Consider the following 25,643-nt stretch of genomic DNA (forward strand, 5'->3'; position numbering starts at 1 on the left):
TGGATTTAAGCCCGTCCTTCTCATCTGGTAGGTTAGCATCCTTTTGTATATGTTTCATAGATAAGCATTTTTATTATACTAGATCACTCCCTGATATGAAGCAGACAGCATGCAGGTATGTACTGAGCAGTTTTCCTTTCATTTTTATAAAGGTCAGATTTTACTGTTTGCACTGGACTTTGCACAAACATCACCTAGTGCTAGCCTGCACATGCTGATTGAATTGGATCGGAGGAAGAGCAGGCTTGTAGAGACTTGACAAAAATCCCAATGAGGGGGGGGGGGAGAAAAAAAAAAAAAAAATCTGTTGCTTAAGAATTTTGTTTCACCCGAGGCAATAAAATAAAGACAAAATAATGCAACACTTATTTCAGTTGTCATTTATGGAAGGGAAACGGCAAAATACAACTTGATAGAGGGCTTTTATTTAAAAAGTTTATATTAGAAAATGTAAAAACTCAGCTAAACCCAATCACATGAATTGCAAAGATGCATTTCCTTAGAGCTTTCCAAGTGCTGCCACTTCACATCTTTACATGACAAAACAACACTATTCAGATTTTTCTTCTAAGATGTGTAAATTTGGCAATACTGGAAGTTCACAGCAAACCGTGTTGATAGTTATTGCTTTGGTTTGTTTAAAATAGGGTTTAAACTGGAGTTGAGACATGCAGCATGGTGATCTAGCTGACGACAGAGAGGTGGAGGGCACAGAGAGAACGCTGGTGTAGCTCCTTAATCGTCCTTATCCTTGGCTCCGTGCTTTAGGATGCGTGTGAACTCCACATAGTTGAAATTATTCTTCTTGTCAATGGGGGCCTCCCTGAAGAGCTCATCCACCTCCTCATCTGTAAACCGGTCACCCATTGTTGTGAGCAGCTCTCTGAGGTAATCTTCCTGGATGAAACCTGAAGTGGATAATGGTCAAAATCAGATAAGAAACTGCAACAGTTCCCTCTTCAAATTAAAAAAAGCAAAAACAAAAAAAACCCCATGAGACTGTGGGTCACCAACAGGAAGTTACCTGTCCCCTCCTCATCAAAGCAAGCAAATGCATTCCTGATCACATCCTCGGGGTCTGTGCCATTGAGCTTCTCTCCAAACATGGTGAGGAACATGGTGAAGTTGATGGGCCCAGGAGCTTCATTCATCATGGCCTCCAGGTAGTCCTCATTGGGATTTTTGCCTGTGTAGATAAACATATGTGATGCAAACTGAATTCAGAGGAGACTTTTCTATTTTCAAACAACTTCTTATCCTAATAGGAACAAAACTAAATTGGGCAAACATCTTACTGCCTTCAATGTTCTCTGTACCGAGAGCCCTGTGTTTATTTCTCTATAAAGCAACTTCAGCCAGCTAATCCCAGCTTCAAACCATTATTATTTTCATTGTGCTTCCTATCAAAGAAGCAGAGTGAAGCCTTTTAAGTGTAGGGTTTCTGCCGGACAAGTTATAAGACCAAGAGTAAAAGAGTAATAAGTTGTAACATTTGCCTGGGTCTTTTGCTTAGCAGTTCTAACCCTTTCACAGCTTACTGAATGTGTTAAAATAAAAAGGTATATTAAACAGCAGCTGTACTTCTCGTCCTAAAGCCAAGCTTAAAATTACCAGCTGTTTTCAGACATTAGTCTGGGTAGGCGGCTCTGTTTAGGAGCTTGAAATACATGGGTGGAAACCCTGCATAGCAGTAGCATTGGCAGGAACAGGTCACACAGCAGTTACTGCACCATTTTCTTCTAATGAACCAGTATAGATCTATGAAGAGCACCTTTTCTCTACTCATAAACCTGAAAGGCTCAAATGATAGAGGCAATCATTATTTTTATTAACAGCTAAAAGCAAATTTAAATACGTGTGCCTGTAGAACCAGTTTAAGCACAGCTAACATCAGTACACACCCAAATGAATACGAACAGAGCATGAATGGCATACATTTGACCTCCTTAAGACGTCTGAGAATTTTACTCACCCAGCGAGGCAAGCATGTCGTGGAGGTCCTCTTTGTCGACAAACCCATCTCGGTTCTGGTCGATCATGTTGAAGGCCTCCTTAAACTCCTGAATCTGGGACTGGTCAAACATGGCGAAGACATTGGAAGTGGCGCGCTGAGGGCGCTTCTTCGTGGTCTTTCCCTTAGCCCTTTTGCTAGACATTGTGAATGTTTTGTTTCTGTGGAAATTAACAGACATCAGGTTACACATCTTTTTGAATTACAGCTCCATTTGATTAACTACTGAGAAACAAACTGGAAACTGATTTAGGTTGGGTTGATTTCTACATCTGATAAGACTAAACTAAAAGACTTTTCATTTGATTGAAAAGACTTCAAGAATTCCAATCAGGATGCAATGTTATAGGGATGAATGCCAACTTATTCCCCATTTACAGGAAACAGCATCATTTGCCAAGGCACAATGTGGAAGAAAACACCACAAGACAGACAAAAGTTGGCAGCACAATTCAGCATTTAGATCAAAGTAGATGATGCCATTATTCAAAATAAGAGTTTGTCAGTCACATCCACACATGAGTAGCAGGGTAATATAATTCTCTGGCAGCGAATCCCCAGTGAGGTGTCCCTCACTGAGCTATAAATGGAAATGTTCCTCATCTTTCTAGGTTGATCAGCTCACTGCTTTCAAAGAGGGTAGGAAAACTACCGATGTGAGGACAGATGCCCTTATCAGGCAAAGTCTTGAATAAAGAGTTGAACTGTCCCCACGTTAACATCTTTATGTTGACAGACACTTTGGGTTTTGCTGCTCTGCGCTCATGGAAAATGGATTCAACCAGCTCAGGCAGCAAGTATTATCTCGCTATGCATGTGATGCCCTGTAAAAACAGTGATGTGGGCTGATATTATCTGAAACACTGACAAGTGCAACAAAAAAGGAAAGAAAATATGAGCAACGTCTTACCCTATAACTTATTAAATAAAAAAATAGAATAAAATGACAAATGTTATGCCTACTGAGAATGAATCTGAAAAGCTGACTGAAGACAGCTGGTGATTGTTGGTTAACCGTGTCGACTGACTAACAACTAAAGCTGATTTACGCATATATCATATTTACGCGTTTTTAATTAAATGTTCTCTTCTCCCCAGCGGTCATACAAATGCACAATTGACATTAATTAACTTCGAATAAGCCAAAAAAGTTAAACACGATATTTATATGATTTAAAAAGCTGACCGTACCTGCACACTCTTCTGGTTTGCGGCCTGTATTAACCAACATCATAATTTATATGAAATACCCAACAGTCACTGGCGATAACCCAATTCACAAACACATTTTCAACTCACGAAGCTAACTGCGGGATTTACTAGCTGAAAATATTTCTTTACTTGCGACCAATTTCGTAACAGAGCCATTAGCTACGCGGCTAACTGTTAGCCGTGTTTTCAAGGCTACCAACGAGTGAGCAACACATTACGTTTTCTTTTAAGATATGAAGTTTTAGCAGCGGGATTAAATCCGTGTTTTGTATATATCAGAGTGTGTTTAATGCAACTAAATAGCTCTTTAAAATAAGATATAAACACAGACTTACCTGACAACTTCCAGAAAACCGTCAGCTAGCCCTGTGCCGTTCTTTTTCTCAACCACCGCCCTTCACTTCCTCATAATATTGCTGGGTTCCGTACAGAACACCAGACCAAACCAATGAAGAACTATGGGGGTGCCGGTCAAGAATGAAGCCATTATTTCTCATTTGGAATTAATTGCATGTTTCAGTCTAATTGTAATTCTTAAATAACTTGTCTAAAACTCCGTTTGAAAACATATCTAAATAATTCTAGCATTATTAGCAATAAAATACAAAATAATTTTTAACACTTCCCTCTTTGGAGTAATTGTAACTTCCACTCTCTGCCTGCATTGACTTTCAAGGATATGTCCTTTTAAGGAAATAGCGACATACATCCTCCCTGCGATGAGCAATTAAGGAAAGGTGTGTAGTTTCAATGATCCCCGTGGGAGGATGGAATTTTTTAAATTCCATATTTTATTTATTCTAACGTTTCTCTTATTTTCTAAACTATTCAACACATAAATTTATCTTTAATGTATTTTTTAAACACGTTTCTAACAGCTGATTTCATTCATTCCTTTAATGGAAAAACAGAAATTTAGTCATATTTGGGTCATATTTGGGTCATCCTCATAACTAAACTACGTTGACACTGATCATTTGTCATTTATGATTCTCCTTTGTTGCATTATCATTGGGCTTTTAATGTTGTTTACGTGTTATTTATTGTTGAAGAATATGTTATGATGTCTTCCTGGGAACGTCCTCGTTGAAGATTTGAATAGGTAAATCGAACAGGAAAAGATAATGAAATATTGAAGGAAGTCAAATACTAAACCATAACAAAATGAAGAAATGTTGACAGAGGATAATTATAGTCCGACTTGTCCGACGATGGGTCAGACAACAGTTGGTACCACAGTCATTGCTGTAAACAGAGGATTACTGCTGCAGGGCTTCAAAAGCAACACGTGGAACTATTGACTCACAGTTAAAACAGGCCACGTCTGCCTTTGTTGTCCACCTGTCATATCACTTTCAGTGTTAGGGAAACAGCTTCACACTGGAAAAAGTTTTACTCGCAGCAAAGCCAGAGGAAGAAGCCTAGTTTAAAGCTTCAAACATACAAAGAGGTGAAGCATATGGTTGTGTGCTGCCTCATGAACGCATTGCCCAGGCATGCCCGAAAAGGGGAATGTGGCTCATTGAGTGGGTCCGGTTACAGAAGATAAGTAACAGTAAAATCATTTTTTTTCGTTGTATGCCACACTTAATTTGTGATTTTAGTAGTTAAACTATTTTTGTTTACAAAATAATTATCTAAAAAAAAAAGCTACAACAAATTTAAACTGTGCATGGTTCACTTACCTTTAGCACTGCACTTTCAAAGCTGATAACAAAATGAGTGTCATGACTCATGAATATTTATATATTTTACAATAACCAGACTTTTACAATTATACATATAGATACCAAACTGTTAGTTTCTACTCCTCCTCTGTGTTTAGGAGAGACACAACCGAGCCACTCAAAATGAAAAGAGAAAATTAATGTTGGAAAATATTTTACGATTGTATTTTAAGTTTTGTATTTATTTATTTATTTTTACTTAGAATTGCAGTACTGCATTCACCCACTAGAGGCTGCTACTTACACATGAAACTTCTCATGCATATTTAAACACTTCTTGAGATATTTACTTACCTTTCTTAGAGTGTCACTTCGTGTGAACTGAATATGTTCATATCTCCGAACTTTATATAGCTTCAAAGCATTGATGCAGCACAAACACAGAAGATAAAAATAGCCTCAACAGATCCCCTGATATCCATACAGTGGGAATTTCCTGGACAGCTAAACTCAGTTCATTGCTGTGAACTGTCTTTCTGTTCAAATCTTAGTGAGTCAGAGTAATATTGTGGTTAAGCAAATCATTTCTGTTTTTGAAGTGGGAACCCCACACAACACTAGAAAAACCTCTCAGTATAATGTACCATTACACCAGAGCTAACCATAACCTCAAAACTGTAACCTTGAGTTGAATACACCTACACCTTTGTGGTCATTCAAACGTGTCAATAATACAAGACTTCACAGGCTTTATATTTACCAGTTTTGTGCTTTACTTACAGTCATAATAACTAAGTGCAAACTGTTTCAATAAGGTGATTAAATCAACTGTATTCTGTAAAACATATTTATGTAGACTATGATACTCTTCATATACCATGGGGACTTCACTGTGCCAATACAAACTTTAAACTTTCAAACAAGCTAGTATTTTGAGGAAGAGTTTATCAGCTGTGGGTGGCAGCTGTTTGGTGAATGGGGCTTATTTTCAGGGCTATTTAGATGTTTTTGGTAGGAGATACTGAGCAGCTACATGCTGTTCTTTGATGCTCAGTCATACGCACTAATTATGCAGTTTACTGTAGCTTGTGGTGTAACACAGCGGCTTTAAAATGTAGCATTGGTGAGTATGGAGGGGATGATGAAGGTCTGTGTGTAGAATATAATGTAAAAGGATAATTAGAAAAAAAAAATACTATAACAGTTCTGTGCAAGCCAGATGAATCCAACAATGGAGGGATTTTCATACTGTTTGAATACTTAAGAAAATATGAATATGAACTATGAATTTATATGTGGCATGGTGGAGCAGCGGCTAGCACTGTGTTAGCTCCTAGCAAGGAGGTTCTGGGTATGGATCTGCTGCCATGGTCGGGTCTTTAAATGCTGGTTTTGCACATTTTCCTCTTCAGGTACTCACACTTCTTCCAACTGTACAAAGACATGTATGTTGAGTTTACGGGAGCTTCTAAATTGACTGCAGGTGTGAATGGTTGTATCATCAGCTCAGTTAGACCTGTGTTGAACATTGGCCCAGAAAACTGTGTCTGTGCACACAGTAGATCGTGCCATCCTAAAATGCAGAATCAAACTTTATCGTGCAAAGAAGCCAAATTATGTGAAAGTTTTAAACAGTTCTGTGCTGAGACACATCAAAATTTGAGTTCTTTTTTGAAAAACATAGACATCACATCATCTAGACTAAAAAGGAGAGAAACCATCTAACTTGTTATTAGCACTCAGTTCATTAAAATGAAAAAAGAAATGTAATTTTCTTTGTCTTGTTGAGAGGTTTTCTATTGAAACTGAGGCCTCGATACAAAGTAAACAAGACAAGTTTGACTGAAAAGAGAAAATCTGCAGATTCCCTAAACAGCACACACTTATGAAATACACACTTGTACACACAAGTTATAATAAACTGATTAAGACTAGGCAAATTGAAACAATATGTTAATTAGTTTGAACTTTGTCCCTATTGCCAGTCTTGGCACCCGGGGGTCAGTCCGCCAGGGCCTCCGGAGTTTGGATGGAGTTTGAACTTTGATTTAATGCATAATGAAAAGTTGTGTTTGATTTGATTTGGAGCTGGATGTTCACACGTGAAACCAGTCGCAGACAAACTTGCTGTTTATCTGATGATTTCTGCAACTCCCTTGTTTTTCAGTTAATGCAACCAGTTCAAATCTATCACCTTGGAGGCTTGTTTAGTGGGTAAGCTATTTTCATTAGACAGAATGAAGTACTGTGACCCTGCTTAATGTCTTGTACTAGCTCCCTCAGTGTACAGAGGTGGGCTTATCTCTTTTAATGGGCTCACACTTCATGTTGCTGCCATAATGTTTAAGGTATGCTGTCATGCTGATTGCTGACCGTATTATGTTGAACACTGATGAGTGAGAGCCAAAAAGGAAAGAATGGTCAGAACAAAAGCCCCTGAAGTGCCCACTGACATGATATTTTTGCCATGGAAATTGTCAGATGTTTGACCTGAAGTCAAATTCCAGAACAAAGTCCAAACACAGATAGAGCTCAAATTATCTCCACCAGGCAAATGACGTAAAGCTCACTATATTTAAGAGAAGATAAGATAAGATAAGATAGAACTTTATTAATCCCTCGGGTGGGTTCCTCTGGGAAATTCGACTTCCAAAAAAAGCACAGCAACGACCAAAGTTACAGTTACAGAACTGTTATATATATATATATATATATACACACACACACACACACACACACACACACACACACACATATATATAAATACAGAGACAAATATAAATAAAATATACAAAGGGGATAAATAGAATAAATAGGAATAAAAAATAAAAATACAAGTGAATTGCACATTTCAAGTATTGAGTCTATTGCACTGTTGACTATTTACAAAAAGTATTGCACAAGGTATTGTACAGTGAGGTGCAGAGGCACTACAGCTTAGTTGTTCCCCCCTCCTTTGTCCTCCTGTTTCCCCTCCCTCTCCCCTCCAGAGAGGAGTTAAACAGTCTGATGGCGTGTGGGACAAAGGAGTTTTTAAGTCTGTTAGTTCTTGTCTTGGGGAGAAGCAACCTGTCACTGAACAGACTCTTCTGGTTGTTTATGGCCGTGTGCAGAGGATGCCCAGCATTGTCCATAATGTCCATCAGTTTCTTTAATGTCCTTTTCTCTGCCACTGTCACCAGAGTGTCCAGCTTCATGCCGACCACAGAGCTAGCCCTCCTGATCAGTTTCTCCAGCCTGGATGAGTCCTTCTTTGCTGTGCTGCTCCCCCAGCACACCACAGCATAGAAAAGTACTCCAGCAACCACTGACTGGTAAAACATCCTCAGGAGCTTCCTGCAGATGTTAAAAGACCTCAGCCTCCTGAGGAAGTACAGTCGGCTTTGGGCTTTTTTATACAGGTGCTCTGTGTTGCATGACCAGTCCAGTTTATTGTCCATCCACAGCCCGAGGTACTTGTACTTGTTGACCACCTCCACCTCCTCCCCCTCTATCTGAACTGGCAGTGGACCTGCTCTAGACCTCCCGAAGTCCACAACCAGTTCCTTAGTCTTTGAGGTGTTGAGTTGCAGGTGGTTTGTGTGACTCCATGCGACAAAGTTCCTCACCAGACTTCTGTACTCCTCTTCCTGATCATCCCAGATACACCCCATGATGGCCGTGTCATCTGCAAACTTCTGAATATGGCATAATTCAGAGTTGTAGCAGAAGTCAGAGGTGTACAGGGTGAAGAGAAGAGGGGACAGCACAGTTCCCTGTGGTGCTCCTGTGCTGCTGACCACAGTGTCAGACGTGATGTCCTTCAGCCTGACGTACTGTGGTCTGTCGGTGAGGTAGTCGGAGATCCAAGCCACCAGGCAGGGGTCCACCTCCATCCTGTTCAGTTTTTCCTGAAGCATACAGGGCCGGATGGTATTAAAGGCACTGGAAAAGTCAAGAAACAGTATCCTGACCGTGCCTTTTCCCCCATCCAGGTGTGAGTGGGCTCTGTGTAGGAGGTACAGGATGGCATCCTCCACTCCGACACCCACCTTGTATGCAAACTGTAGTGGGTCCTGGGCATGTTGTACCTGTGGTCGGAGGAGGTTGAGGAAGAGCCGCTCTAGAGTCTTCATAAGATGTGACGTCAGTGCCACCGGTCGGAAGTCATTCAGCTCATTGGGCCGGTTCTTTTTGGGGACCGGGACGATGCAGGATGTCTTCCAGAGGGCGGGCACTCTCCCCAGTCGCAGACTGAGGTTGAAGACTCGTTGTAGCGGCTCCCCAAGTTCAGCAGCACACGCCTTTAGCATCCTAGGACACACCTTGTCTGGGCCTGCTGCCTTTCTGGGGCGAAGCTTCCTCAGTTGCCTCCTGACCTGATCCACTGTGACACTGGGAGATGTTTGGGAGGAGGGGAGGGGGGGAGATGTCTTGCTGCTGAGAGAGGGATTGGAGGAGGGGGGTGTCATGGTGTCAGGAAGGGGGGGAAGCGAGGGAGGCAGGAGAGTGGGGAGAGGACTCTGTAGTGAAGGTGAGGGTGAGGGTGGGGGGGTTGTGGGCTGGTCAAACCTGTTGAAGAAGTTGTTGAGTTCGTTTGCCTTCTCCACAGTCCCCCCCCCCCCCCCCCCCACTGTGCTTTTCTTGGTGTTGTGGCCTGTGATGGTTTTCACACCATTCCAGACCTCCCTCATATTGTTCCTCTCCAACTTCTGCTCCACCTTCCTCCTGTAGGTGTCCTTTGCTTCCCTCAGGCAGCGTTTCACCTCCCGCTGTGCTGCTTTCATCTCCTCCTTCACTTTGCTCCTGAAAGCCTTCTTCTTCATGTTGAGGACAGCTTTGACTTCCTGTGTTACCCACGGTTTGTTATTAGGATAACACCGTACCGTCTTAGCAGGGGCGACTGTGTCCACACAAAAGTTGAGGTAGTCTGTAAGACAGTGTGTCGCCCCCTCTATGTCCTCACCATGTGGGCTCAGGAGCACATCCCAGTCTGTGGTGTCATAGCAGTCTCTCAGAGCATCCTCCTTTTCTGGGGTCCATCTCCGGATGGAGCGCGTTGTGACAGGCTGCCTTTGGACGAGGGGTGTGTATTGTGGCTGTAGGTAAACCAGGTTGTGGTCTGACTTCCCTAGTGGGGGGAGGGGGGTGGCTCTGTATGCATCTCTCACATTAGCATACAGTAGGTCAATTGTCCTGTTGCTCCTTGTGGGACAATTCACAAACTGGTGAAAAGCAGCCAGAGTAGAATCCAGTGTGGCATGGTTAAAGTCTCCAGATATAATAATGAAAGCCTCGGGGTTTTGTGTCTGAAGTCTTGCTGTGACTGTGTGTATTTTCTCACAGGCAGCTGTTGCGTCGGCCCTCGGAGGGATGTAAACACACACACAGATCACATGACTGAACTCCCGAGGTAGATTACATTTGCATGTAAATAGAAACATGTTAGTTTATGTTTATGTGCTCTATTAGCCACTGGATTCTGAGTTTTATTTATTTGACCTTCTTAGTAGCTGTTTATGAGCAGAGTGACCAAGAGGAGACACTCATGCACTTCTCCAAATGACAGTGACACTGAAAGAGAGAGTGACGAAGAGACATTAACTGGCATTTGTTGTATGCAATGAGCATAACAATAGCATTGCTAAAGTTAGCAACGGTCACAGCTGAGACCGCTACAGTCAAAAGCCAAGATAAAAAGCTGCTGGAGGCTAACCAGCAATGCCACACTTTGGGCTTTGAGCCATCACAGTCTTAACAGACTTAAAACAAAATTAGAAGATATCAGACACTGACTAAAGAATACTGAAAAACCTTGGGAACCTCTGGGGAAGCTTGGCCTCGAGGAAAAGCTGGTTGATGAGGTGCTTTGGTGGTGTGGCACAATTTCAATTAAAAAAAAAGTGGTAGTAAATATTTAAAAATGACAAATATAAATAAGCAGCATTCATAAATACAAAACATGTAAAAAAATTAATATTATATAGATTTAATGCAACACTAAAAGTGATATTAACAATTTAACCTTGACATTAATTGGCAATTTAAACTTCAAACACTAGCCTTGTATTTACCTGCATATCAAGCCCACTGGCAGAGACCTGCACCCATAAGTGTTTTGCACTATGGGAGTTGACTTGCCCCCCAGCTCTGCTCCTAGCTATATTTATCTCCACTCTCACCATAAAAGGCTGTGACTGCTGCTTGGACTCTGACTAAGGCCAATATTATTTTTGTTGTGTAGACCGCAGCCGTGTGTGTGCCTACCTGCGGGTTTGCTTGGGATATCAAACTTAAGAGTGTGTGGAGTTGGACCATCTTTTCATTTAAAGCTTAGAATTGAGAGAGTTTGTCCAGAGTAAGTGACTACTTTGGGGGTAAGATGTGATATGCAAGGTTGTAGTTGTTGCATATGTCTGTGTAAGCATGCCGAGAAAGTGCCTGATTGCCTGAAACTGTATATCATGTCTTTGTAGCTGATGTTGCAGGTTTGATTTGAAAGGTTTTATGATGGTTCCCTTAAACTGTCTTTGTTGATCAAGAAACTATTTGTAGTTTTTGGCCATCATACCTTTAGTACACTTAGTACAGTCTAATTTTTTCCACTATGACAATTAGATTAACTATTTATGTTCAGCAAAAAGAGTCAAAAAGCTTGCTGTGAACCTACCCTGTATTGACAGTGAATCCACATGCTCTTGACCACTAACTAACCTGACAGACAAGCAGATAGACAGGAAGAAACTCGGAAACTCAGGGCTCGTGTGAGGAGTGGCCTGCAGCATGTCTGGATCTATACCGTTCTACCAGAAGCACCATCTCCACTATGACCGCGGCTACCGTAGCAAGGAGACTCAGTCTAAAGTGAGTCAGTACCAGGCCAGCAGCAGATACAGTGCTAGCGGCAGCGCCTCTGCCGCCACCAGGAGCAGGGGGTAAGGAGAAGGAAAGGGAGGTGGATCAACTTCATCAATCCTTTTTCTTTATGACAGGAAAGTCCTACTACCTCCCTAACACCTACCCCACCCCAGCTGATCAAGTTCACCTCCATCACCCTTGTGAGATCACCTCCCTGACACAACTCTGGGATCGTCTTTCCTTGACACCAAGTAACCATCTTACTCCCCCATGAGTTTTCTTTCACCTTGATCGCCCCTCAAACACACCTGAGGATTGAAAACAGCTTTGAGTCCTGCATGAAGCCCTGTGCATGTAGCCTGACAGATGTCCTTTGTGTTTTCATGCATGTTGACCAAGTCTTACCTTTAACACAGTAATGTGTCTAAAAGGGCTACAGGAATTTCTGTCACCTTTAGAGGAATGGCATTCGTTAGAAAGGATGCAACGTTATGTTATATTAGAGCTATATGCTATATAAATTGACTGAAATAGCATCTTGACCTGTGTATCATACTAGGATGAAAATAAGAAGAGATAGTTTATCAGTCTTGTTCGTTTGAAAACTCATCCACTGTGCCGTGAATCTTTTTAATTAGTGAGTGTGGGAAACTTGGCAGCTTCTCTTTATTTTTAAGAGGCATAAGGATAGCTGTTCATGAGCTGCTGATTTGTCATCAGTTCACATTTCCTGACATTTAAAGTTTGGAGTATATTGAGCTTTTCTATCCAGGGAATACCAAAGCTCCCATAGTGAGCCTATCTATTAGGGTATCTGGCAAATCCTTAAATACTCTGGCCTGGAGAGTGTGAACACATCAGAGGGCTTAGATTTTACTATCTCATCTTTCCCTTCAGGCAGCTCACCAGACCCCAGATCAGTGCTGAGGGGAGGCAGGGAGCATTGCTTTTATGGCAAAGATAGGATTGCATTTATGTGGTTATAGGAGTTTCTTGTAATATGGGATAATCTTCATATCACACCCTCGCAAATTCTATGAGATTTTCCAATTAAAATCTTGGAAATGGTCAGAGGTAAAGGGACACTGACTCAGATAGACATAGGAAAAATGAGGGCAGCTGTCCTACTTGCTATGCCATTCTGTGAATCCTCAAAAACTATTCAAAGCTATAGTGTTGACACTGGACAGATTTCCTTACCTACATCAGGATATTTCACCCTATGAGCCACAGTCATTTCCTGAAAGCAGTTTGTCAGTAATAAATGATTCTAGCATAAACATTACAGAACAAGATTACGACCCAGGTGGGACTTGAACCCACAATCCCCAGCTCCGGAGGCTGATGCCTTATCCATTAGGCCACTGGGCCACTGATTGATTGTAAGCTCTACGTAAACTAAAGATGGATTTCTCACTTTGCCCTAAATCTTTCTTAGAGAAACATGAAATGTAGTATGGAAGTCAGTAGGACAGCTGGGTTTCACATTTTGGTATGCACTGAGATACCATCATAGATGAAGGACACTCACCTGTTAATGACCGAATACTGGCTGCTTTTAGTGGTCGTTAGCGGTGTCAGTATTGTCTTTCACATCATATGGTTGTTATAGATGTTGAAAACTTAATAACTGAGGTGTGCAAAGCTGTAAAAAATAATTACAACTAAACCATCTCCACTACTTTCCAACTGAATTTTAATCCACATCTCATCCACCCCTGACCTTGGCTTTGTCCCCACATTTTTCTGTTGTTGGTTGCACTGTCTGGCTGTGTGCCAGGCTGATGGTACTCTGTATGTCTCAGACTTAACGTGTCTTCGCACTCTGGCCTGGAGGAGAGCAGACTAAGCCCCTCACCCAAGAGAGCCAAGCCAACTTACTTGGCTGTGGATAAAGACAACCAAATCATCGGCTATGTAGTGCCTATCTTCAGGGGCAGGTAATAACTATCCCTCTATGTAGAACTGGAAATCCAAGATTGCTTTTCAACAGCCTAAAGTTTTAACAACATGCCTTGCTTTCACGTCCATCCCTGGCTCTGCTTTGCTGCCTCCTAGTCAAGAGTTTGCTACAGGACTTTCAGATACAGAGGAAGCAAGAGTGAGAGACACTGCTGCATACATGGCCCGCAGGGATTTGTTCACCAGTGGCCTGGAGATGGAGAGGTCTGAGCTCATCTCCAGGAAGGAGACCATGCGCGAGTCGGCTGAGCGCATCACTCTGAATAAAAGGGTCAGTTCTCACTGTTTTGAGATCACACAAGGCAGCCGTGCTGTTCTTTAAAGTTTTAAAGCAAACATGGAGAACTGCTTAGAATTTTACATCACAGAAACGGGCCTTAGGTTTGGTCTGTTTGGTTGTTTGTATGCGCTTGCAAAAACCTGCATACTTATTTTTTTTGTAAATCAGTCTTCTTCTTGACATTACAGACTCACTTCTCACATTTAAGGCACATATCATAGTCCATAACAGGGTCATAGAGTGTATCATGGGTCAAGGAAATGCCTGTGTGGCATTATAATGGCACATATCTTTTGCAAAAGCCCAGAAAAATGTTTCTTGAGCCTGGATTATACTTTCTGTTAGTCTGCTAGGGCCCACTCAGGTCCACTCTGGTCAGAGTGATGCAAATTTCATCGTCAAATGGTGAGTGCAAGGGTCTATGCAGACGTCTATATGCCTGCCCACTTTTTGTGACCACGTTGACATCTTTGAAGAATTTACATTAGAATGCACCAGGAAGCTGTCCAAGTATAAGCTAGGCTTTAGCTTTGATATCACAAATAAGCATTATGTATTTGTGATGTTACAGTAAACTTTAGGACATGCCAAATTTGCTTTTGTACTTTTGTAATCACAGTACAGCCATCTCAGTCGCTGGGGAGTATATTAGTGAATAATTCTGTAATTCTGCTTAGATAATTATGAGCTAATATTACTTACTATCAGGTTTCACTTTACTTAAGAGAACACAAAAATGGTAGTTAATGGTTAAATAGTGGTTAAGTAATGAGTAACTACTGAATAACTGTTAATTCTTCTTCTCTTCGCATTGCTTGGCATAACAGAGGAAACATGGGGTAGTGGTGAAGTAGTCCTTAAACTACTGAGTAACAATTAAGTATAACATTTCCATTGTGTTGAGTTATATTTTACTGACATAATGTGATTAAAAAAAGAAAAAAAGATTTTGGCTGTTAGTTAAAAGGTTTTCCAAAGAAACTCAAGATAGGTGAAGTATGCTTAATCCAAATGAATCATCTGCACCATTCATCTGTGCTTATATATTGTGCTTTTATTGCTCATTACTTGTGGGATCATAGTAGATCATCCTCTATTATAATATCACAATAAATCCATATTCTAATGCCAATATCAGGCCACAAAGCACAACAATATTTATTTATTGTAGCAAAACTGACCATGGTTGATTGCATCAGTGCTTGGGAATGTAAAGTGTCTGTGGCTAAGTGGTTGTTATTACTACCCCTTACACAAGAAAGTTATTTATGTGCCTGGATGATTATGTGAATTGGTACCCAGCCATTCAATGAGCATCATGAAAAACCACACTTACCCCCTCACTGCATTTATATGCCTCCCCTGCCGCACAGCCTTACTACTGGGTGACAAATTCTTCAGGAGATCACGTTTCTTCGGACAGAGGGAAGCAGTGTCTCATTGGTGGTATTATGTGTTGAGATACTGGATAGTGAACAAACAGACAAGACCTCAACACCTCATCTTTTCACAGGACTAAGGAAGAACACATCCTTACAGTTGTAATGTGTGAAGATAATATCTAAAGTAGATGTGTTGGTTTTATTTAAATGTATCTACAAGAAAATGGTAATTGTGGAGCACGTTGTGGTTGGTAGAAGGTAAAAACTGTCCTGAGTGATTTGCTCTATCTTTAGATCCATGAACACGAGGAACACTTCAAGCGTATGAACGAAGACAGCCTGATGCACGCCCCAGAGTTTGTGATTAAACCTCGCTCCCACACTGTGTGGGAGAAACAGTGTGTCCGGCTGCACTGCACTGTCAGTGGGTGGCCCGACCCACGGGTCGTCTGGTAGGTCACCAACTACACGATCTTATGTCTTTCCTCTCTGTTCTTTCAAAAAATGATCTTTATCCATTCCATCTAGATCCATCTAGTTTTTAATGTTTCCTCGCTTGATTTTGTTTTATTCTTTTCAAACTTTTTTTGTCTTTCAAGGTACAAAAACAATGTGGCGCTTGATCCGCTTGCCAACCCTGGCAAGTACAAAATTGAGAGCAGATACAGCGTGCACTCACTGGAGATTAACAAGTAGGTCGTTTCTCCCATCCACAGTACTTAAAGTAGATGTCCACATACATTTTATGCCATAAATTAATGTCAATACACATCATCACCTTGAAGATTTTCCAGTGAGCCCTTTGAAAGAAGGTAGGGTATTTTCATGCAACTTGTGAATCCCAAATAGTGCTATACTACAGCTCTGTATATTAAGTTTAACTTAAAAACGTAACCAGAACATCATGGAAGTTAAGATGTTAGACATTAAGATAAAATATATTAGTCAAAGAACTTGTTATGATTACATACTGAAAATAAAGTTTATTTAATATCTTCACTGTTTTCCAGTGACTGACACAAAATTGGGTTGAAATAAAGAAGTTTGTTGGGGGCAAAATATGATAGGCTGACACTGATGTTCCTTGGGCCTCGGTTTGTAGTATATGTATTAAAAATACTTTGTTAAAATTAAAATATTTACTTTGAAATTTAGGATTCTTTAAACTGAGTGTTATTTTTTAAAGTAGGCATCTTGCCCTGGATTCAGCATTCAGCCATATATGGACTTATGTGTAAATGACTTAATCTACAGGCCCAGGGTCTTGATAACAAAGAGGTGGTCTAAGGATAGCTAGTCTAAGATAGTAGATGTAGCCGTATTATGTAGAAGTTAGTCTACATCAGATGCACCCCATCTCTGAGTTGAGCTTCATGTTTGATCACTTGTAGCACAACAATTCACTAGCATTAAGATTACATGCAGCTTTAAATATAAATTCAACCACTACTACAAGCTGTTATTCAGTTTAACGGATATCTGTTACATTCAGTGGACAATGTTAAAATGTTTATCTAATAACATGGCCTGTTTAATAATGCATCATTCAAGCTAAAAATGCTGCTAATGCTAGCAGGTTCAGTGAGCAAGCTGTACTCTTAAACGTTATGAGCATAGAAGACACACAAATACTTTCTAGTGCAGGCTAATTAAATAGTATAAACTTGACTCACCAAATCACCAAAACTGGAGGACTTTTAGGACAGTCTTTATCTGTGTGTTTTCTGTAATTTTATACATTTATCTCTTACAGTTTAATCCCAAAGCAGCATTTCTTTATCACATAGAAAACCTATGATGTGCTGTTGAAATTGCATTTTCTTAAATTAAAACATCTAGGGGGAAAATGTGTCATAAAATTGCTTTACTTTATTTATTCTTTTTTAAACTACTGCTTATCCATCAAATTAGTTAACCTTTCTTGCTAGTCTGTCGGCACGTCACACATCGGATCACTTCATGTACAGAAAGCCACAACACCTAATGCGTGTGACATCACCAGCGTGTCTATTTTTTGCCAGAGTATTTCTGGCCAGGAGTGATGGAACGTTTTACAGTTGGGCTCACATAGTTGGTATTATTTACATGGCTGAAAGGAATTAGGTTGAGCTGGGGGGAGGGGCACCGTACACATGAATCCTTAACACAGTACACCGAACATGTGCATATCATGGACATTGATCAGCTGATGCTCTCCTCTTTCAGATGTGATTTTGATGATACAGCTCAGTATCGTGTCTCTGCCATGAACTCCCAGGGAGAGCTGTCTGCATTTGCCTCCGTTGTTGTCAAGAGTAGGTTTCACCCAATTCCACAGCTAATGCCAATATGCTCATGATCATCAAAAACATATATAAAAAAAAAACTCAAGAGTAATTATATTTTCCTAATTAACTGTTTAAAATTAGTGTGTGACAACTTAAATTTGCATGTGTGTGAAATGAAAACAAAAATTCTCTCCATCAGTGTGATAAAGTCATACAACAATCTGTAAATGTGAAATGTATTAAAAGTGCCTCCTGCTGTTCTTCATAGGGTTCAAAGGTGAAATGGATGAGTTCCTGCCAGCACCCAGGCGTAAGTTGGAATTTACTGCCAGTTTTAATTCATGAATGAACTTTTTTCAGGCCACTGGAAAGTAAAATATGTCAATAAAGACTCTAAACAGCAAATTGCTATACTAGCAAATAAGCGGATTCTGAACAACATTTATCTTCTTTTATAAAGTCCTTTCATTGGAGCTGTGTTTTGGTCTCCTCCAGTCTTTGGAAAAAAATGATGCAACAGTTACGCTACAGAAAACAGTGGGTGGAGATCTTGGCACGGCCAAAATGACTGGGATCATGTGCAATGAACTTGTGATCTTGCTGCTTTTAAAATGGTGGTTATGAACATGACGATTAAGGCCTGTTAAAACACTCATGGTCAGTTGTATTTAAAGCAAGGTTGGTGCATCCAAACAGCAATAAGATAAAATCAGTCTGCTATTAGTCTGCAGTCAAGTATCAAGCTGGTATTTGAATGCAATCTGCTTTTGATAACACAGCAATTAACTGATACATCAGCGAAAGTCACAAATTATTTTTCATTTTTCAAATGAGTGTAATTCAGTTTTATTTATATAGTGCCAAATCACAACAGCAGTCGATTCAGTGCTCTTTATATTGCAAGGTAAAGGCCCTACAATAATGAAGAGAAAATCCCAACCACCAGAAAACACTACTCTATAAGCAAGCATTTGGCGAGAGTGAGAAGGAAAAACTCCCTTTCAACAGGAAGAAACCTCCAGCAAACCGAGGCTCAGGGAGCCATCTGCCTCAACTAGTTAGGGCTGAGGGGGAAGAGACAGGACAAAAAACACAGTGTGGAAGAAAAGTTCTTTGAAATTTGTATATCTATTGCCTTCTACTTACACAAAAATTCACATCAGCTAATTACAATCAGAGTCCAGTTGGCCATTACAACTACTTGCAATCAGTTTTTGACATTAAAAGAAAAGCAAAGCAATCACTGGGAAAACGCAGATTTTTTCCTTCTGATTGCCATTTTTTTCCATGGTGTGTAACTGGGCATGTACCATACAGTTTTTTATTAATGAAACAGATGCCTGCAACATGATTGATGATCGTCCAGTGAGTCCAAATGGATTTAAAAGCACAGCATAGTAAACAGCTGTGTTATAAATCTAACTAACCCCAGTGGGGAGCAGGGTGGTGGGATGTTTGGAGAAGAACAATGGGCGCTATTGCATTAACATTTTTGTTGTTGCTTTTTTGACAATGCAGGGGCCATTACTGAAGGTAACAGGGTGTCGGGAGTGTGGTCTGAAATCGATTTTCTCCAAGCATGGCCGTTTTTGTCTGAATAGAAAAATCCACAGTAACATTCATAATAGTCTAATTAAACTGCAGATAGTAAGTGTGCAAAAATGTACTAATTTTTTAATGCATGAAAACATGAATTATTTCAGCAGTTGTTTTTGTGAGAGCTGCAGTGAAGTTTTAGAGTCCCCCTTTTGGTCTGTATTTGCGTTTTTGCCCTTTATCCTTTTACATCTTATACACGCTCACTTTTCCACTGTTTTCCATCTGGGTGCAAAACTTTGATAGTTGATGTGTGCAACACCTGTAGTTCCACTTAATTCAATCTCAGTAGTCTGAATTTGCGAGATTCTTTATATATATTTGTGTGTGTGTGTGTGTGTGTGTGTGTGTGTGTGTGTGTGTGTGTGTGTGTGTGTGTGTAAACTGTTTAATAATGATACCAGCCAGTGACTTTGTTGTCACATCCTTTTGTATAGTTGGCCCAGTTTCCGAGTACGGCATCACCTTCCAGACTCACATTGTTGATAAATTCGGTGTATCGTTTGGAAGGGAGGGTGAGACCATGAGTCTGGGGTGTACAGTCATCATCTACCCTGCCCTGCATCGCTACCAGCCAGAGGTGGAGTGGTATAGAGATGGTAGGAAGACTTACTGTGATACTGAACAATGCCCGTAATGTACAGTTCTTGTAGATTTAAATCAGTTGTTCTCTGTACTGTAATATGTTTACTTCTCACCTTGCTAATACTTAATGACCTGCACTCCAGATGTTCTGCTGTCTCCCTCCAAATGGACTCACATGCACTGGAGCGGAGATCGAGCCACCCTGACACTCACGCACCTGAACAAAGAAGACGAGGGCCTCTACACCCTGCGCGTCACCACCAAGTCTGGATATGAGACCTACTCAGCCTACGTCTTTGTCAGAGGTAGGTACATCCTCGCTGAACGGTTTCTTGTCATTAAGTCATAATTATTCTATTCAGATTATCTTTTGACTGATTTAGAAATTAGGCTTTATCTTCATCTGTAAACATGCCATTTGTTTGGTCCTATGCTGCCAGCTGAATCTGGCACACATGCACAGATTCACAGAGCATGCACAAAAATATCCTCCAGCTTTAATCTCAGCTGTTTTGTCCAAATAATCTTAATAATTCAGATCCAGGTTTGAGTTTTGAGTCTAAACTAGCTAAGCTCTGAAGGTTGGTCCTGCTGACCAACCTTCATACATCACACAAGATTTAGTATATTAGTAAAATTATAAAAACTAATGTTATATATCTAAGATGTGTTCACATAGATATTTCTACTGTAGTTCTTTTACATTAGTCAAGTGGACTTCCTTAAAAAATGTTTTTAAAGCCTATCAGATCTAGATCAAAGTCACAACAGATTAAACCCTGGCACCCGATGATGCAATGGCATCTAAAAGTCAAAGTGTTTGGATGTTAGTGATGGTTTTAAATAGGATATCTCTAATAGATACACCACTGAGTGGCAACTCTCTGGCATCTGTTTAAATAGCATGGAAAAATAGGTCACCACAGCTTATCTTTGCTGCCTTCAGAGACAATCTGACCTTTGAAGCTTCAGCTTCTACACAGGAACCATGCTAAGTATGAGGAGGCTGAAAAATATCCTGCTCATTCTTCTGTTATAGTTCAGGGTCATTTGGTAAAGAAGAATCCAGGTACAGTCTCCACAACAAAACACTAGACGATCATGGCTGCAGCCATGCTATTCTTAGAGAGCCGGTGCTTAAAGAATGGAGAACACAAAATTGGTCCAAAAACCTCTCATGTTCAGCTGTTTTTTGTAAAAATATAACAATGTTAGCCTTTTCTGCAGCTATGGGGCATATATGGTATCACTCTTGGCTGGAAGCAGTGCTTAAACAATGGAAAAAACACAAACTTTGTCCTAAACCTCTCATGTTTAACTGTTTTCCACTTTTTCTTTGGTCATTTTAGCCTTTTTGGCCAGGGTGAAGGGAGTATCTGCCATCAAACAAGAGGACAGCCGCATGTAGCTATGATGATGTTTGCTAGTTCACCTTACCTGCATTAATGTAATAACGTGGTTAGCCTACTCAACGTAAATTAGCTACTCACGCAGAGAAGAACTGCTGCTGCTGCCACCATCATCCGTCATCATTTCTGCTACACTGGCAGGGCTACGGGCCAGGACTCTCCTCTTCGGGTTTTTGGGGGATGTTGCTAACTCCGGGTCCGATAACAGGCAACCCACCCGCAGTAGATGTGCTCGGTGTGAGGTCTCGCAGCAAGCTATCAAATACGGCGCATTTCTGGGCTTTTAAAAAAAACGCTATGAGTCGCCAGGTGTTTCATCGGATTTGAGGTGTTACCTCCTTTGACAGTATCACAGTATCAGCTTAAAGCACTTGTTGCTGCTGAGTTCGCATATTTTGCTATGAAGTACAGCCAGACTTTTGACCGCTTCGCCTTGGACATTTTTAATCTGTAGCTCTGCTCTAACAGAACGTACGTACCTGGCCCCGCCTACTATCCTCGGAAACGTAAAATGATTGGCTAGAATCAGCTCAGGAAAAAAAAGCACCGAAATAAAGCACCGAAATAAAGCACCGAAATGTGCGCTGCTTTTCGGTCTGGTTACTACCGTTTATGTCAGAACTGGTGCCATCATGGCACCGGACACCGGTACCCATCCCTAATGACAAGTGAAATCTCCTGCAGCAAGCTTAAACATGTGAGAGGTTGATCGCGCAGAGAATCGCTGACCGTTATGTGTGTGTGCGTGTAAAAGCAGCAGGATATATATTTTAGTTCTGCTGAGCCAAATAAGACAGGTCAGGGTGAAGAAGTAACAGCCAAAGAAAAGCTTACCACAAAACGGAAAAGTTATGACAAATCAGACTATAAGGCAAAACGAAAGTGCAGCTTTATGGTTTCATGGACAAAAGAATTTCTGTGGCTGCAATATGACGAGCTATATAACCGGGGCTGCACATAAGTGGTCCACAGGTGAACATAAGTGGTCCGCAGGTGCGCATTCGCTGTCAAAATTAAAAAAAAAAAAAAAAAAACGCGCACAAGATATGACGTTGCAACGCGTGTTTGCATACATAAGATTTTCTGGAGGAGGACAGACATTTGTTTAGAACTCTTAAAGATGTCGAAGAAGCTCCTTTAAGCAATTACTTTGGTGTTCCTCCACCTCCAAACAATTGTCAGAAGGAGTCCGAACCACAAAAGAAGCGCGTATTCTCGGAAAAGTGGTTGCAGGAGGTGAGCTGGCTTCAAACAAATGATGAACGCACAGAGATGTGGTGCGGAATGTGCCGTGAAAATCCCACTCTAGCGGACAAAAACAGTGCTTTTTATATGGACGCAAACGCGCGTTGCAACTTCTTATCTGGTGCGCGTCTTTTATTTTGACAGCGAATGCGCACATGCGGACCACTTATGTGCACCCGTGTAAATAACATAATGTTCTGCCGGGTGTGTTGTTGGTTTTCTCTCGATTTCTGAGTCGACAAGCGCCTTTGTTACTGGGACCAGTCATTTTAAGAAAGGCCCCATTAGAACCCATGAGAAATGCAAGAAATGCATTATTGCTCAGTCTGCAATATCTTTCCCAGAACAAACACCAATTGCAAATAACATACTAAAAATAAACCTGAAAAATCTATTTAGAACAGCGTACTATGTTGCAAAGAGTGAACTACCACTGGCAAAATTTAGCAGACTTTGCAAACTTCCAAAGGCAAATGGCCTAGATCTTGGTTCCACTTGTCTCTTACCCGTGACTTCAGTGGAAATTTCAAATTCAGGATCTGACACAGACTGATTCATGTCCTACACAGTTCTTACAAGTTCATAGAAATTTCTGTTCAATTAGAACCAAGTATTTGAGTTGATGATTGTAATTTTTATGCAATGTTGTAATTTGTTTTTCAACAATTTTTTGATTAATGTTTTGTTTCCTTTACAATATTATACTTTAATGTATAATATTGTAAAGGAAACAAAACATCAATCACAAAATTGCTCTCTTTTTTATTCGGGCTACTTACATTTATTTTGGGCTACCAATGTCACAGTCTGGCGAGGGCAGACTGTATGAATTGAAAAAGGACCCAAAACGCAGACGCCAAGGAACAGGGAACAGAACTTGAAATGTTAACAAAAGGCGAGCCGTTTAATAAGGCTAGTAGAAGAGGTACAAACAAAGGGCAAGGCAAACTGAAGCAAAATTAACAAACCTAAACTGGGGAATCTAAACAAGCAATAAGAAAAACCTAGGCAAGAAACTTGGAAGCATGGCATGGGAAACATGGCATGGACAACAGACGACCTGACAATCACACACTGAAAACAGAGGACTTAAATACACAGGAGGTGATTAGGGGAAGTGGGAACACATGGAGGAACAGCTGAGGGTAATAAAGCAGGACGAGGCAAGGGAAGCAAAACTAGAAACACTCACATGAGACATGGACCTTCAAAGTAAAACAGGAAACACACTGACTGAATTCTAAACATGCAAACTTAACAGCAACTGGGGAGACAGAATATAGGAACCTGAAATATGGTACAAAACCATCACAGTGGACATAACATGGAACACAGGGAAGCCATATGACGAAGCCAAAGAGCAAAACCTAAAATAACCATAACTGAGATCTAGGGAAACACGAAACAGTACCACAAAGGACTCAAAACATAATCCATAATATAAAAACACGAGATCTCTCCAAAATGAAACAGGAACATGAGAGGCAGACATAACAACATAAGACAACAGACATGAAACACACGAAGGGCAAGGGAGATTTAACATAGTTGGAACACGAGGGGGAAATAATAAGAACTAGAAACACTTAGGCATGATAACAAATAAACTTAGGAAACCTGATAAGCTTAAACATACACTATGAACATCAAAAGAACTGAAACTCAAAACACTGGGTCATAAGACCCAGGACCGTGACAACCAAAAACTGAAGAGTCCCTGCCCGAAGGGCTACCAGGGATTTTGAAATTTTGAGAGCCCTGAGATATATTTATTTTTTTAATTACTTTTGTTTCAGCAACATTAAATTTAAAAACTGTACTTTTGAGTTAAAATATATATTTATAATTTTAATAAATGACAAATTAAAAAGGCATGAACATTTTTTTTGTATCGAAAAAATATCGAACCGTGACAACAAAGTATCGAACCGAACCGTGAATTTTGTGTATCGTTGCACCCCTAGTAAATATCTGCTTTAAGGAGGAACAACAGATTCATTTCAGTGCTCTCTGGATAGCTGTGTGAGCCAATGAACAACCAAAATAAAAAACAAACACAAAGTGAATATTTAATTTTACAATATACAAGGATGTAAATTCCAGACGTTATTCCCCCACATATCCAGTTTAAAATAAATCTGTCTCTCTATTCTAAAACCTTTGTCTCTTTCCTTAGTGTCCTGACTTTACCTACAGATGACAGGCATGTTTGCTTTATTTAAAAGTCACCTCTTTTATCCCTTTTCCCTTCAGCGCAGGCTTGTGCTAATTCTGTCCTCCTGCTTGACCTGAAATATTCCTGGCATTGAACCCTGCAGCTGCAAAGTTCACCCACATGGTCCACTCGCTATAAATCAAACATCCTGTCAATTTATTGCAAAAATAAAGCTGAGCTAAAGCTGAATAAAACAATAGAACGTGCACGTTCAGAGAGCGCGCTCATACTGTCCTGATGATATTCTTCTTGTATCTGTTAGATGCTGATGCTGAGGTCGAAGGAGCTCCTGCAGCCCCTCTGGATGTGCGCTGTTTGGATGCCAACAAGGATTATATCATTGTTGCATGGAAGCAGCCAGCTGTTGATGGTGGCAACTCCATCCTGGGCTACTTTGTGGACAGGTTGGTCAATGCGTCGCTTCCTGCTACTCTAACCTCCAAAGCTAAACTGGATAGACACCACAGAATGAGCTATCAATGCAAAACATAAAAGTCTTTCTCAAGTGAATGTCAGAGGAATAAGGCAACACAATGTTGGTGATAACATGACTAACAAGTAGTCTTTAGGTGTTTGAAATAAAATCAAAAGTCTGAATGTGACATACTAATATTTTAATGTTTACGCACAGGTGTGAGGTCGGAACCACTCACTGGATTCAGTGCAATGACACCCCGGTGAAGTTTGCCCGATTCCCCGTCACTGGTTTGGTGGAGGGGCGCTCTTATATCTTCCGTGTGCGCGCTGTAAACAAAAGTGGCATAAGCCGCCCATCCAGAGTCTCGGAGCCAGTGGCTGCAATGGACCCAGCTGACCGCGCCCGCATGAGAGGTAGTTGACACAGAGAGGAATTTGACTGTATCGTGAATCAAAGCATCCGATGCACAAACACTCTTAAACATATTTAGGGATTTTGAAGAATAAAAGATGTAGTTTGGGCATTAGTTTTGGCACTGGAGCAAAATATAGAAAACA

General features: G+C 40.7%; 2 protein-coding genes and 1 non-coding gene across 5 annotated transcripts in view; 1 reads left to right on the forward strand and 2 right to left on the reverse strand.

The window, feature by feature from the left end:
* Nucleotides 1–364: 364 nt before the first annotated feature.
* myl12.1 (myosin, light chain 12, genome duplicate 1) lies at nucleotides 365–3,644 on the reverse strand. The gene is made up of 4 exons (XM_085468189.1): nucleotides 3,559–3,644; nucleotides 1,973–2,172; nucleotides 1,025–1,186; nucleotides 365–908 (listed from the first exon to the last, which is right to left on the reverse strand). The coding sequence occupies exons 2-4, from the start codon at nucleotides 2,154–2,156 to the stop codon at nucleotides 736–738; spliced, it is 519 nt and encodes a 172-aa protein (XP_085324315.1). The 5' UTR covers nucleotides 2,157–2,172; nucleotides 3,559–3,644; the 3' UTR covers nucleotides 365–735.
* A 7,518-nt stretch (nucleotides 3,645–11,162) lies between these two features.
* Nucleotides 11,163–25,643, forward strand: part of myom1b (myomesin 1b) — a 32,847-nt gene continuing 18,366 nt past the window's right edge. The window contains exons 1-13 of one of the 3 annotated variants that reach the window (XM_085468192.1): nucleotides 11,192–11,227; nucleotides 11,591–11,804; nucleotides 13,533–13,667; nucleotides 13,786–13,960; nucleotides 15,646–15,803; nucleotides 15,951–16,043; nucleotides 17,557–17,645; nucleotides 17,887–17,928; nucleotides 19,137–19,151; nucleotides 19,652–19,813; nucleotides 19,943–20,104; nucleotides 24,931–25,072; nucleotides 25,300–25,499. In XM_085468192.1, the coding sequence (XP_085324318.1) occupies nucleotides 11,653–11,804; nucleotides 13,533–13,667; nucleotides 13,786–13,960; nucleotides 15,646–15,803; nucleotides 15,951–16,043; nucleotides 17,557–17,645; nucleotides 17,887–17,928; nucleotides 19,137–19,151; nucleotides 19,652–19,813; nucleotides 19,943–20,104; nucleotides 24,931–25,072; nucleotides 25,300–25,499 (1,525 nt within the window). In that variant the 5' untranslated portion in view covers nucleotides 11,192–11,227; nucleotides 11,591–11,652. Of the gene's footprint in view, nucleotides 11,228–11,590; nucleotides 11,805–13,532; nucleotides 13,668–13,785; nucleotides 13,961–15,645; nucleotides 15,804–15,950; nucleotides 16,044–17,556; nucleotides 17,646–17,886; nucleotides 17,929–19,136; nucleotides 19,152–19,651; nucleotides 19,814–19,942; nucleotides 20,105–24,930; nucleotides 25,073–25,299; nucleotides 25,500–25,643 lie in introns of those variants that run through there. The other 2 variants (XM_085468190.1, XM_085468191.1) reach the window with 2 other exon arrangements.
* trnar-ccg (transfer RNA arginine (anticodon CCG)) lies at nucleotides 13,026–13,098 on the reverse strand. Its single transcript has one exon. It is a non-coding gene; the product is annotated as a tRNA-Arg (tRNA).

The sequence above is a fragment of the Copadichromis virginalis genome, linkage group LG9 (assembly GCF_057382275.1).
Source record: "Copadichromis virginalis isolate Kocher_CV1m ecotype Utaka linkage group LG9, C_Virginalis_male_GT1.1, whole genome shotgun sequence".
Classification (NCBI taxonomy): Eukaryota; Metazoa; Chordata; class Actinopteri; order Cichliformes; family Cichlidae; genus Copadichromis; species Copadichromis virginalis.

Excerpts from the sequence above, each read along its gene's own strand:
- myl12.1 (XM_085468189.1), bottom strand. The coding sequence starts at position 2,156 with ATGTCTAGCAAAAGGGCTAAGGGAAAGACCACGAAGAAGCGCCCTCAG. Across the intron at positions 1,187-1,972 it reads CGACATGCTTGCCTCGCTGG|GCAAAAATCCCAATGAGGAC; the intron begins GTGAGTAAAATT and ends TTATCTACACAG. Across the intron at positions 909-1,024 it reads CTTTGATGAGGAGGGGACAG|GTTTCATCCAGGAAGATTAC; the intron begins GTAACTTCCTGT and ends TATCCACTTCAG.